General features: G+C 39.5%; 1 protein-coding gene across 2 annotated transcripts in view; it reads right to left on the bottom strand.

Annotated features, from left to right (window-relative positions):
• Nucleotides 1-153: 153 nt before the first annotated feature.
• Nucleotides 154-14,346, bottom strand: part of LOC104611913 (O-fucosyltransferase 31-like) — a 64,892-nt gene continuing 50,699 nt past the window's right edge. Inside the window, exons 1-10 of one of the 2 annotated variants that reach the window (XM_010279195.3) lie at nucleotides 5,778-6,210; nucleotides 4,691-4,753; nucleotides 4,487-4,568; nucleotides 4,280-4,350; nucleotides 4,004-4,092; nucleotides 3,643-3,846; nucleotides 1,633-1,903; nucleotides 1,288-1,515; nucleotides 983-1,180; nucleotides 154-542 (exon numbers count right to left, since the gene is read on the bottom strand). In XM_010279195.3, the coding sequence (XP_010277497.1) occupies nucleotides 333-542; nucleotides 983-1,180; nucleotides 1,288-1,515; nucleotides 1,633-1,903; nucleotides 3,643-3,846; nucleotides 4,004-4,092; nucleotides 4,280-4,350; nucleotides 4,487-4,568; nucleotides 4,691-4,753; nucleotides 5,778-5,906 (1,545 nt within the window). In that variant the 5' untranslated portion in view covers nucleotides 5,907-6,210 and the 3' untranslated portion in view covers nucleotides 154-332. Of the gene's footprint in view, nucleotides 543-982; nucleotides 1,181-1,287; nucleotides 1,516-1,632; nucleotides 1,904-3,642; nucleotides 3,847-4,003; nucleotides 4,093-4,279; nucleotides 4,351-4,486; nucleotides 4,569-4,690; nucleotides 4,754-5,777; nucleotides 6,211-14,346 lie in introns of those variants that run through there. The other variant, XM_088890770.1, reaches the window with a different exon arrangement.

Consider the following 14,346-nt stretch of genomic DNA (forward strand, 5'->3'; position numbering starts at 1 on the left):
GCAACAGCAGTTTTGGATACTCGCACCAAATCGCACTGAGCTAATTTAGGAGTTGCGACAAATCACAAGTTTTCTTTGGTGAGTTCCTCTAAACTGATTCTATTGAAGCATATAACTCGGTTCAGATTTGCGGAGATTAGCATTTGCACAATGTTTACTCGGAAGCCCCAGGAAGCACTTGGTCAGGATAATTATTAGATTTTCTAATAACAGGTATTGTCATTCGTACAAACAAGAGATTGAAGCTTGAAACTTAATAAAGAAAATGGATTCTGCCCTATACAACGCTATAAGCCACAAATAATCATGGCTGTAAAACATTAAAACTTGCGCTAAACGTGACACATACAATCAGGTGCAGGATATGTATAAATGGATTGCTTCTCTTTCCTCAGTCGGATTTGTCCTTGTCTGTTTTTGTGCCCCTCCAGAACTGCCTGCTGAAACTTGGACCATTCTATACTCTTGTTCAGGAGCAGCTGACCCAACAATGCCATGCTTGGCCTAATAGTCTTCAAATTCTCATAGGTTCGATGACCCACCTAATGATATGACCAAAATCAACATCAACAGTGGCATTACAATCTTTTTTTTTTTTGGATCTTCATATAAACTCGTGCATATATTTTAAACACAAGTACTGAATTGAAAACTACGGTTGACAAACTTGGAATTAGGAGCACAAACCATTTCATGGATGCCAAATATGTCGTGAACCACTGAACCAAACCTAACAATGAATCATTCCTTTCCATTTTGGCTGTTGACTGGAAAGATAGGGCTTGGTGCTCTTTAAGGACCACCACCTAATGTTGATCCTTGCTATCTGGGGGTCGTGGGAGGGGTGGACTAGATATGGACCTTCTGGTTTTGTTTTTTTTTTTGCACAAAGTGGCTTTGCTGCTCCGTCACTTCTATAAATTTTATTTAGCAACACTTCAATTCTATCAGACATGGTCTTGTGTTAAGGGGAGATACTTACCAATGCATTATGCATATTTCCAGGAGATGCCGAGATAAAAATATCACTGTGCATGCTGACATAGTAATCAACCGCAGCTAATAAAGAAGCTTTCCCTTCAATTTTAGCCCGTTCCTCTTCAGAAGCCAGGCTTTTCTTGTCTTCCATCAAGGGGAACAGATTACGCAAAGCTTGTATCCTTGCTTCCCCACCATAGACCTGGATAATATGGAAAACCAAGGTTTTTTAACTCTAGATATGACACAAATACTTCATTGATTTCAAATTCTACATAAATGCAGGGGCTTTCCTATGTGCAGATAAACCTTGTGGGATGCAAGATAGAGTCGGGTACTATTGTCAAGGCCCAAAGCTGCCAGCAACAATCCAATCTCTTCTGGAGTCAATGGGCAGCGTCCTTGACTCCTTAACTCCTCATCAGTGAACTGAGAGTTCATGACCCTTCCCTGCCAAATCACTTGTCTGTATTTGGCCAAAGCCATTTTTTCTGCTTTACCCCCACCAAAATCACAGGCCGAATGAGCAGCCATATCCTGCATGATAAGTAGTTAGAGAATACGGTGCAAAAAAAAAGACTTGTAAACAATGAGAATCTGAATGCAGTAAATTAAATGGTTCTACAAATGATTGTCAACAGAAGTACACCATACCTTATCAAACCGAAGGTGTAGTACAACAAACTTTCCATCTCCCCATTTCTTTCCATCATCAGTTGTCTCCCTCAAGAACTGATTATCTCCTAGTGCACTTTTACCTGCTGGACGCCTAAGGCGATTGACAAGGACCTCTCCCAATTCTCTGATGTGAGGAACGAAGGCTAATGCCTTAAAGTTGACTTTACAGCGAAGGCGTTGAATGTCCATAGGCAAGTTATCAAAAGCTAAACGGTGAGAAAATGGTGCAATAGCAGCAATACCATAACTGGGCCAATCACCAAGTGTAAAATCATTATTAACAATTTTTGCTTGATAAAATAAAATTTCTGATTAAAATGCACATTACCAATTAATCTTATATGTGATGTCGTGACAACCTAAGAATACACAGCTGGAAATACTTGGTGATGCATTGATTTCAAAATGATCTATTGGTACCACAAAGAAAAATGTACCATTTAAATTAAGCTAGTGGCAACCACATCTCAGGTTTCAAGATGTAAAACAATGAATAACTGGCTCCTTCATTGGAGCAAAGATAAAGATCTAATGCAAATCTTAGTTTTAAGAATGGGATGACATTAGTCAGCATGGGATCTCTTTGTATGAAAGCATCAAAGCAAGTTATAAAAATATGCAGATAAATGTTGGTTCTTGGTTTTACTCTGCTGATAAAAGAAAATGTTGGTTTTACTCTGTATTTAGGTACCCCAGAAACCCGGATACACTGCAAAAATTGGCAAATATTTAATTGGTACTTCAGGAACTGATAATGAGAATATGGTTGCATGAAGAAATATTATTTGATAAAGTGGAGAATGAAATGGCTCTGGAAACAGGTGGGTTGAGTATTGGAAGCAAGATTTTGGATGAGTTTTTCTTTTAAAGAGGGAATCTAATTTGATAACTAGAAGAAATTTCAGAGTCTTGAAACAAACCAAAATTGCCTCCTAGCTCATTCTTCTCAATGGTTGGACCAAACACAGAAGCACTTGTTCTTGCACAAATTTCTCAAAGCAGCATTCACCTAAAAGGGTTTCCATGGAAACGGTAAGTACTTGAAAAAGAAGGCCCTCCTTCCTCAAGTTCTTTGGAGTGGTTTTGATTTTCCTTCTCTATGTAAAGGAGGTGTTTTCTAAACAAGTAAACAGATATCCATACTATCTAATAAAAAACAGAACAGTCTTTCAGAAAAAAGCAATTTTTTTGAGCTAAAGTAGGACAAAAGAAGAGGAAAATTCTTTTTCCTTAAGCCTAATTCCCTGAAAAGAACCAGTAAATTCAACATGTTTGCTAGTATATAGTGGTTGATCTGATAGGTTTCTATTTGCCAGCTTGTGGTTGTTTTTGATCTCCTTTATTCAGCTGGTATTACCATTTACCATCCATTTCAAAACCTTGAAATGCTGGGTATGGATTTTTATCTCAACACTATAAATAAAACATGAATACTGTCAATTAAAAAAAAAAACACACACGATTGCTTCTAAATGCTATTGTTCTCAAAGTTTTGGAGGAAAAGGGGCGAGGTAGAGTGGAGGGAACAGACCGGGATGAGAAACTGACTCCTCTTTTGCCATGTGGTAAAGTTCTTCTTGGTTAGAATTAACCACATGGGGTGAGAATGAAATGGAGATAATGCTAGAACAAATTTCATTCTAATTAATCAACAATTGAATCAATCTCCCTAAGGCTCCCATATATGACAATGCCCATGCCACTTATCAATCAGAGATAAAGAGAAGGTAATCGCCAGTTCGCCACATTGCATTTAATTCAGTTCACAAAAACTCATTCAGAAGAGAAAGATTAAGTTGGGAAACTGAATAGATGATTCAAATCTCAAGATTCCAGACAACATAATTTCTGCCTTCGCCAGGGTAGGGGGGTGTAGGGGTTTTGGGGGAGGGCTACCTCCTGTTGGTGTAGCCTATTTACCAAAAAAAAAAAAAAACAGAACATAATTTTAATTTGCAAATAATAAAAAGTGATGTATTTACCAACCTCTGTAATACAGGCAAGACATTCTCTAGATACCAATTAGCTGAAGCATGAACAGGTGCTGTTTTTATTCTTGTAGCTCGAATGGCTGTTGCATAATACTCTCTAGTGCTCCATGAGTATTCTTTAGGTAGATCTTTAACTATAGAAATTTCATCCTTGAGGACATCAATAAAGTGATCTACATCAAATATTTCTGAGAATGAGCTGCAAATGAAAACCAATAATCAGTGGTGCAGTCTCCAACATTTTCTTACAACTGGTGTATTGTGTATTGTTAATATATACTCAAGGAAGGGGAAAGAACCCAAAACTTAGAATAATCTAGACAACATAAGAGAGTAAAAGTATTTTCTATAACTACCTTGAATCCTGCCAAACAGGATTTACTTCAAAATGTGGGATCACAAGTGTTGCATTTAGAATTTTAGCAACAGCTACAGCATCACAAATCTGCAAAATAAAAACTAAAAAATCATTCTTTGGGTAAATAAAAAAGAGCATCTTAAGTAATTAGTTTTATTTGTTCACACAAACAAATAAATGCAAAATGAACAAGATGTATACTTTTAAGCATCATGTTCAGTCTATTTGTTCCCCATATTAATGTTCTTCCTTGAAAAAAGATTAGATTACCCACCCCCATTCTTTGTTGGTTCAGGCCTCCATCCAGAAACACCTGGATATATCCCTGAGACTTCTTTGGTAGCACTGTTAGAAAATTAGAAACAAAGATAATGGATATCAGAAAACAGATCCTGCATTTGCTTCAAGAATCCCTGTTCCATTACTTCATGCAGCAGATTAACTGTATGCAATTTTCATTTGCTCCACTTTAATTACTCACCAGAGGAACTTGCAGACTTAAGACAAGGTTTCCATCCTTGATCAGCCAAAGGAGACCAGAGCTCAGATTGTTGTCTACCTGACTGGGTGTAAGAATCAACAGAGGAAAAAAATAAAAAAAAAAAACAAGAAGAAGACAATCGGCAGACAATACTTGACCTTAAGAAGAAACATTTCAAAGAAAAATATAGTCCCTTATACTCACAGGTTGGCGTTGTAAAGCACCCTTCAATAGTGGCAGATGCTTGGGTTTAGGAGCATTCCACTCCTGCAAAATAGGGAAGACATTCCATTAAATGAAAAAAAAAATCAACTGCATACTTTTAAGATATGTACATCTGTTATAAAAGTAGCCAACAAAAGTAAATGTTAACAGTGGTGTAACACCCATCCATGGAATGCATCTGCATGCTATTCATAATTCCCATGACCAACAATAATAGCTAGTACCATAAAGTTTAGTTGATAGTCTATACCGAGAGAGACATACTAGAAATAAATAATTTTAAGCAAGCAATAATAGTGAACTCAAATGCACGTATTTCTACTTTGTGAAATACAATGGAGGAATCAATGGTCAGGGATCCCATTATGCATTGAATTTGATAATAAGCACATTAACACGACAAAAGAAACCAAATAACAGTAAACTAAAACGCACTTTTAATAAGAATTTTCTTTCGAATAACAATTAATTTACTTAAGGAAAGAGAAAAAAATGAAACAATCAGGTAAGGTAACCACCAGCACAATTCCCTTTTAAAAAAAGGAGGTATGAGTCGTGAATAAGAGCCAGAAATTGTTCTAGTTGAAGCCAATGCATCAGGTTGACCGGAGTTTCCATGCTTGAAAACTCGGTGCACCAGTTTAGTATAACCATAGGTGGGTCGCAGAGCACACCCATTCAACTCACTAGCCCACCGGGTCAACTCCTTTCAGCGTTCAGCCAGACGGTTATTTAGGATTGACGTATTTGTGTCCCCAAAACCAAAAGCCAGAAGGCCCAAAACTTCTCTTCCCAATTATAGAAGAAATCATAGAATAAATCAGTTGTTCGACAAAAATCGCTCTGACTTCCGAATCACCCACAAAGTACCAGAGTAATAATCCCCAAAGTCATCAAATACATGAAATCCCGCCCGCCATTACCAGTTACAGAAGACACCCGCCCGCCCTGATACACAAACACGACCACCCGCGCGTGCTAACTTAACAACACAGACGCAAACACAGAGAAACACGGGAAGGCCGAACAAAAGCAAAGCTTGAATGTTTGATGGAGAAGAACGTACCGAGAAAAGAGAAGGCGAGGCGTGGCCCAGGGGGCTAAAGAGACGAGGAAAGAAAACGGGGAGGAGCAGCACTAAGAGACCTGCAAATGCTTCTCTCTGAGATTGGAGGAGGTGGTGGTAGAATCTCATAGTCGGCAAGCCCCCTAGTCTCGCTCTGGGATCTGAATGAAACCGATGTTGTACTGCTGGTGGTGGAAGCCCTAATCGTAGAAGCAGAGGAGAAGAAAAGAAGAATTCCTCATCAAAGGAAGATCGAGAGAGCAACAAGAAGAGAGTTTAGTTTAGACTTTAGAGAGGCTTTGCTGAATGCTGAACGTTCACAGGGGGGTGGTTTAACTGTCTCTCTCATCTTCGAGGGCCCCGAGGTTTCTGTGTAGAGGGTACGGTTCGGGTACGGCCAATTTGGCTCGACATCACCGATCCATTTATTACTTAACGTTGTTTGTTTGGTATATCATTTCCTCCTCCATGCTGCTCAGACACTGACACCGCAGTAGTAGTATCCACATCTGGGTTTTAGTTTTAGCCACCTTTTGTTTGGAGCAAATTTGGGGGGGGTCAAAAAAGCATAATTTTAAAAACCAAACCGGACCGGACGGTCTGACCGTTTGACCAGGGAATTGGTCATATCTCTGGTCCGGTTTTGAATTGAACTGTTTTTTTGAAAAAAAAAAACATTGATTTGGCCAAAGAACTATTGATTCGGGCGGTTGAACCGCTAAACCATTGACACAGACCACGGTTCAGGGTTTAATGAAAATTATTTTATTTTTTAAGGGAGGATTAAAGAGAAAAAGATGAGATCGAGAGATGGGGAGTGATTGAGACAAGATCTCAGATCTGAGGTCAAAGAGAGAGAGAGAGATCAGATTTGAGATCAAAGATAGATATTTGAAAAGGTTGGGGGAGAAACATTACCATAGTTGTGTGTCACCATGTCATCGTCGCTGATGAGCACCTCTTCCTCCTCCTCCTTCCTTCTTTCCTTCCTTCCTTCATTTCCTTTTTTTTATTTCTTTCTTTCCTTTCTCAGTCTACAATCACATATATCTCTCTTCTCACAAAAGAGTTATTAGATACATATATATGTATGATCCATTTTACCCTAATATTCCAATCTAAGGGTTAAATTTAACAAACTGCTTAAACCATTCAACCTAAAAGATAGAACCGCTGACCCAAAAACTAATGGCCAAACCGGTTCTGTTTTTGGGTTGGTTTTTAAAACCTTAGTCAAAAGTATTAAAATTTTGCAATGTATCGATGACCCTCCAATACATCCCTATAGCAAGTGTTTGGGGGTTTGACCTGTTTTAGGGGGCAAATAGTCCTTAAAGGCTTAAACAACCCCTGAACAGGTTTGAAAAATAAATTAAAAAGGTAAAAGTGTCCAAAGATACAAGCCAATATGCCCCATCCTACATATTAGCTTGTACTAAATATTTAGAACATCTGGTCAACTTTCCTATGTTCTTTTAATTGGTGAAATATGGGTTCCATAGAAATAAAACTTTTTCTTAGGTAAGTTTTTGACAACTTACTTGAGAAAGTTTTATCCACTTGGGATGTTAATAAATTACTTACCTATGAATGGGGAAATTGGTCAAACTATGTGAGGAGTAAAATATACCTACTAGAACAAAAAAGAATAGGGATCAAATTTGCTCACTTAACCATCTAACAAAAAAACATGGGTGAATGTACTTACTTGAATAACATTTTCCTAGATAACACTTACTCGGATTGAAAATGAGGAAAATTGGTTATAAGGATCGAATATCTGCTTCTAGGTAATTCTCCAACCAAGGAGGACAATTGGTTGCACAGCCATGCCAACCACTAGAAATGGAAGAAAAGGTTGTAACATTGTGGGCTACCCACTTGAAATCTGTGGGCAAAGTCCTTGAATATTTGAGATAACTAGCTAAACCTTTGATAGGGACACATCCCTTTCTTGGAGAATAGTTGTGATTAGATCCTAGGAGTCTGATTCAACAACTAGGGAAGTCACCCTGCAACTTAAAGCCTCGGTCAAACCCCTTCTAAGAGCCTTAGCTTCTAGAGAAGGATCGAAGAGGGAGAACCTTATTATGCCCTGCTGCAATTAGTTTACCAGAAGAGGACCTTAGAAAAAAAAAAAAAACTGATTATCACCTTTTGAGCTTGGGAGTTACAAGCTGCATCCGAGTTTAACTTAACAACTCTCAGAGGGGGGAATTCCAAGTTTGAGGGGGAGAAACTAGGGAGGAGATGGGGGAAGGGGATATGTAAGTCTCAAGTTGCTCATGGGTGAGAATGAAGACATTTTCAATGATCTTCTAGGGATGATCTTTCTCACCTTGGTGGACCAAGTCGTTCCTTGATTTCCATAATAGCCAGCATGTTTTTGTCACTCTAGTCTTCCTTGCTTGCCCAACCTTTAAGTTTGAGTCCTTTATCCAATTAGCTAGCCAACCCACCGAATCTTCCTAATTTGTAGGGGCTTGAATAGGAACATTTAGGCCAAACCAAACAACCCTCACGAAAGGGTAGGTGATAAGCATATGGATCAAGGAATCTGGCTACTCTCTCCACCTTGGGCAGGTGTCATCATTTATAATATGTCTTTACTTCATCTTGACAAGGGTTGGTAGAGCTCCATTTAAGCATCTCTAGTGGGAAAACTGAATTTTGGGGAGAATCTTGAGCTTCTATATGTATTGCCATATGTCGACTGACTAGTTTAGGAAGGGGTTGAGGCTAGGCACCCGTAGAACTAGCTATTAAGCTGATTTCATCGAAAAATTATTGTCCTTTGAAAGTTTCCATGCTAGCTTGTCTTATCGGGGGGTCCAACTTAAAGGAATTTGTAAAATTGCCTTCACCTCCACTTCTATAAACAAGCCTCTAAGAACTTTCGTCTTCCATGATCTTGAGTTTGAGTTGGTAAGGTAAAACACTTTCATGAACTATGACTAGGTTGGTTTCTCTAATTGAATCTTGTAGTGGGGAAGGGACGGGACCCATGGCTCCTCCCAAGTGTCGATGCTTTCTCCTGATTCAAATCTCCAAATGATGCCTTTTTTCAATAGGTTTCTTCCATCAACAAGGCTTCACCACGCCCACGATGGGTGGGACCCAAGAGGGGCCTCTAGGAAAGGGACCCTTGGAAAGTAAACATTTCTAAGGATCTTTTCGACATGGCTTGCTTTTTTAGAAGGTTCCAGGCTACTTTCACTAGGAAGGCTATGCCGAAGATGTGAAAATTTCTAAAGCTCAAGCCGCCCTTTAACTTCGGATGGCAGAGGTCTCTCTAGGGTATCCAGTGAATTTTCTTCTGTCCCCACATGAAGTTTTCCACGGCACTATTCATCTTCCTGCAAATTTCTTTTGGGAGACGAAAATGAATCATTGAAAAAGATTGAGGACGTTGAGGCTAAGGCCTTAATCAAGATTTCTTTGTCTACAGGGGTTAAAAAGGCCCCTTTTCATGAATATACTTCGGACTAAACTAATTCTAGAATTTTAGAAAACAACTCTGAATTGTTTCCATCGATGATGGAACCCCGAGGTAATTGGAGTAGTTTCCTTATGGAACTTTGACTACTCTGGCCATCATTTTCCTTAACTGCGGAGTTAAAATTTTGGATAATCTGGTTGAATGCATGACAATGGTCTAGGTCTGCTTTCTCAAAAAGGATACAATCATCTATGTATAGGAGGTGGAAAATAACCAGGCCCCGATGGCTTAAAAGAAGGCCCTGGAATTCTTGATTTCCAATTTTCCTTTTAATAATACTTGTGAGGCATTGCATGATACATACAAAGAGATATTGAGCTGGTCTCCCTAGCGGAGGCCATTTAGAGGTTCTATGAAACCTCTCACAATCCCATTCAATGGGAGAGTGTAAAACACATAAGAAACATCATTCATGATCTCTTTTACCCATCTTTATACAAACCCCATAGCCAAAAGAGTCAATTCTAAAGCTTTCCAATCCACTGTCTTATGCTTTTCTCATATCCAACTTTATTGCCATGGTGAAAGACTTCCCTCTCTTCTTTCTCAAATAATGAAATGCCTCATGAGCAATTTTGATATCTAAGATGTTCCTGTTGTCCACAAAAGCACTTTGAGAGTCATCTATTATCTTGCTTAACACCAACTTCAAACGGTTTGCCAAGGATTTAGCAAAAATTTTATAAAGCACATTGCATAAGGATATCGATCTAAAATGCTCTACTAAAAAAGCATTTTGTTGCTTTGGGATCAGGGCTACGTTGGTAAAATTTAGTTTTGGAGGGTGCATTTTGTGGGGTATAAAATGGTGGTTTTCGCATTGTGTAACACTATTACATCATTTCACTTTGATGACCCCTTATTGTCAAATATTAATACTTTATGGGGCTCAAAGTTTGGTAGATGATAGTTCCATCTAGAAGTTGATAACAGTGCCTGTGTTTTGTGAATCCTTTTGATCGATGGGATAGACTACCATATTAACCCAAAAAATTACAAATGCATTTTTCCATCCAGATTGGTGGGACAAACTACTAGTATCTATCATCTAACAAAAAATTTAGCCATCAAAGCTATAGAGTGGGTTGCAATAGTAGTAGATTTATCCTTATGGACAAAAGATATTGAAGAGAAATTGTTCAAGAGGCTCAAAATAATATCCAACTTCTCCTAACAAGACCTAAAAATTTCCTTCTCCCTTCTTCGACATCCAACAACAATTACTTTTGAGTATGAAACTATAATCAAATCCTTCCATCATTTTCCCTTGAAAAAAGAAGAGCTCTTAGAATGACTCCCAGTTCTGATTCTAGAGTACCAATGACTCCTAAGCTCCCTCTTGTAGCTACCAAAAAAAAGGATTTATCATCACTTAGCACACAAAGCCATAAAATTATAACACTCCATTCAATACATTACCATTACATAGAATTGGTTTAACTTCTTTGTCAAATAAAGACAAAAAATCAACTACTTTCTCAAAATTTACACACATAACATCCCCTTAAACATTTAAGCACAAATACATTGTTTATTTTCCTTATAATTTCAAATAGAGAAATTACTTTGTCAACATTTTTTTTTTGGATTAGCAAGCTACTAAGATCCAACTTAGCAACTCAGTCATATGAGGTTCAACAAGAGATCCAAAGAAAACTAAATCAAAAGATTATCCATCGAGTTAAATTGCACCATTCTTCTAAACATAGTAGGCTACATGCTCGAAAAACAAAATCTCTAGTCAAAGGACAAGAAATAAACAAATGAAACAACAACTTAGATTCATTTTGACAAAATGGACAACTCATATCCTTAGTTATAATATACCATTTATCTATTCTCTACATGAAGAATTTAAAACTAGGAGGGATTTTTAATCTCCAAATCTTCTTAATGCTTAGTTTGAAAGGAATATAAACACAAATACGTAAGTGCAAAACCTTGTATTTTGTATTATTTTTTATACATTTGTACTGCACATATTTGTATTTGTACTCTTTCCAAATTAAGCCTAAGTCTTTATCTAAACACTTGTTAAAAATATGTTTACCTAGAATCTTCTCAATCTCACCTGTTGAAACAAATTGGAGACCAATTGAAGATTCTAATTTCTTGATTCATGACATATCAAATCTCTTACTAAGATGCTTCGTCTCAAGGGGAGGGGGACCCATAAGGCAACAAAAATATTGTTTAGATTTTATCCAAGGACACTCCCAAATACTCAGGTCTGTTTGGCCATGAATTTGAAACCCTATTAACTTAACCATTGTTTTAAAAACTGGATTGGACCAGATAGTTAAATCATTCGACCGAAGAACCAGTTATATATCCAAGTCCGTTTTTAGGCTGGACTAATTTTCTAAAAAAAAATGTTGAATTGGTCAGAGAAGTGCTAACCCAAACGATCAAACTGCAAAATTGTCGACTTGGGCAACGGTTTGTGGTTTAATAAAAAATATTTAATATTTTTAAAGATTATTAATAAAAAGGAATGAAGAGATTGAGAGATGGGGAATGATTGAGATATGATCTCATATATGAGATCACTAAGATTTGTGTGTGTGTGTGTGTGTGAGAGAGTGAGAAAGATAGAGAGAGAGAGAAAGAGAAACAAGATCTTAGATCTTAGAAAGTGTCATCACCATTTCCGTCATAAGTGAACTTCATCATCTTCTTCTTCTTCTTCTTCTTCTTCTTCTTTCTTTCTTTCTTTCTTTTTGTTTGGGTGATGGTTGAGTTGGGTAAGGATGCCACGTGGCAATCTCAACGGCCATCCTCTCTCTAGCCATGTTGAAACCATGTGTAACGGAAGAGTACGACTAAGGAGTGCCCTACATGGACAAGGAAGCATACTCCATCGGGGAAGAGGAAACCTCCCGAAGACCTTGACAGACAACCTCATCCCAACAACCCTAGAAGCCCTATCCATCTAGGACATGGATACCCAACTATAAATAGGTATGGGATCTTTAATTTTTGGGAAGAACACTGTGAATATCTCTACACTATCTCTTAGGCTCGGACCAACATTATTCCAACCTATTCGGCCCGACTACCTCTTTCTCTACCAAACTAACTTGAACGTCGAAGTACCTACCTGGGGAATAACTCCTCAGGTTTTTGACCTTTCTCCTGGTTGTAGATCCTAGTGCGCAGCTTCATCCTTCCATATCGGCTTCATCCAGTTGGCAGGATTATCCAATTGTGTCCGCGGTTAAAAACACCTCAGATCAGACAACATCAGATTGTCGTCGTTTGTGGGAAACGTACAAAAAGATATTTTCCAAACACCTTTCTACGCACTCAAAGCAATTACACCCAAAAACACATCCAACCACTCTAGATCTTGTTCCCCATCTCGGAGATCCCGCTTACTTCACAACTCTCCACCTCGGTATCCCCAACATTAGGTTGTAGTCGACCCCACGCAATTCCAAGCCATGTAGCAAAAAGTCGACCGCATCCTAGCCATGATGGAGATGTTGGGGCAACCAGCTTACCCTCCCCAAGCTAGATGCCCTGCCGCGCAGGCGCCTACTATAGTCGATCCTCGTGCCGAAGACCCAAAAGGGTGCCACACAGATAGGCATGAGACCCAGTTTGGCCATGAATGACCACATCCATCCAAAGGATCTGACTCCGCAACCCATCCTCACGCACATGATGCTCATAGTAGATCCCATCACTCAGCCCGTCCATGGTCAACAATCGGGATGATGTGTATTCCCAAATGTGCACATACACTATCCTCCTCACAACAGCTAGCTCCTCCTTCGATAGTTCGGTCTGGGAAGGACCCTTATCCTTGGTCCTCGGAACAGACAAGGCAAGGGAGAACGACCAACCTCCTCAGCACTTCACAAAGAAAAAACCCTCTTTATAGTGTTTAATGGAAGAGGGAGCCCCAACAAGCACTTTGGTGTTCGGTCTGGTCGACAAGTAGTAGTACCCTTGCTTGTGCTTCTTCTAGTGGAGAAAATATCTAAACATCGGTAGGGTGATCTTGATGCCCTTGAGAGTGTAGTAGCAAAGTAGACCAACTAGGTACTGAAACGAGTTCGGCATGAACTGAACATGTAGAACCTAATACCACCTCAGGATGGCCACTACCTTGGGATCTAAAGGGAACCTAAGGGCAGCTATCAAATTGTGGACATATACACAAATTTCCCCAAGACGAGCCGAAGCGGCCCTCTCCCTGATCCTAGGACACCTCAGTTCATACTCCTCGGGAATATGATACACTTGCCGGATCCAAGCCAGGTTGGCCGAGGAAAGGCTACACGAAACCGAGGCAAACCGCTCCTTAGGCTCCACATCGGCCTCAATCGCCTCATTGGCACCGATTTCTTGACCTCATCACCGCCCTCGTCATTGACCTCGGCCACATTGGCATCAATCTCTGGCGCCCTAACATCGGTTACCTCATGCCGAGGACTACCCTCACTCTCATCCCCCGAAGTGTACCCAATGAAAAGGGAAGACAAGGAAGACGAAGAGAAAGACATCTTACCGAAGAAAAAAAGTTTGGGACACCCGAGATATCAAGCAAGGGACTTCAACCGAACTCCAAGAAACAAACTCTTCTCAAATGACAAAGTGAAGTGGCTCGCCTATCCCTTTTTTTATAAAGGCAGCCAACGGTTCATATCAAACCAGATCAACGACACTGATTCGATGCCGCCCTTTGCATGCGCGTGAGCTCAGGAAGACGAAATAGCGCTTCTGCCTACCAACCTCGGAAATCACACTAACGTTGAACCAACCAGTTCACCCAACAAACCGGTCTAACTCTGAGCTAGTCAACTCAAAGAAATTAAAGTTCCTCATCCGAGGACCGCAAAGCTCTTCCACATCTAGTTGCAGCCAAGCACAATACTCCTCGACTTCAAAACTGGGCGAGTGGTGTTAGGGTGATGTTTGAACTAGCTAAGGATGTCACGTAGCAATCTCCGTGGCCATCCTCTCTCTCTCTAGCCACTTCGGTACCACGTGTAATGGAAGAGCATGACTAAGAAGGAGTGTCCTACATGGACAAGGAAGAGGAAACCTCTCGAAGACCTCGAC

The sequence above is a fragment of the Nelumbo nucifera genome, chromosome 1 (assembly GCF_055504915.1).
Source record: "Nelumbo nucifera cultivar China Antique chromosome 1, China Antique-T2T, whole genome shotgun sequence".
NCBI classification, from domain to species: domain Eukaryota; kingdom Viridiplantae; phylum Streptophyta; class Magnoliopsida; order Proteales; family Nelumbonaceae; genus Nelumbo; species Nelumbo nucifera.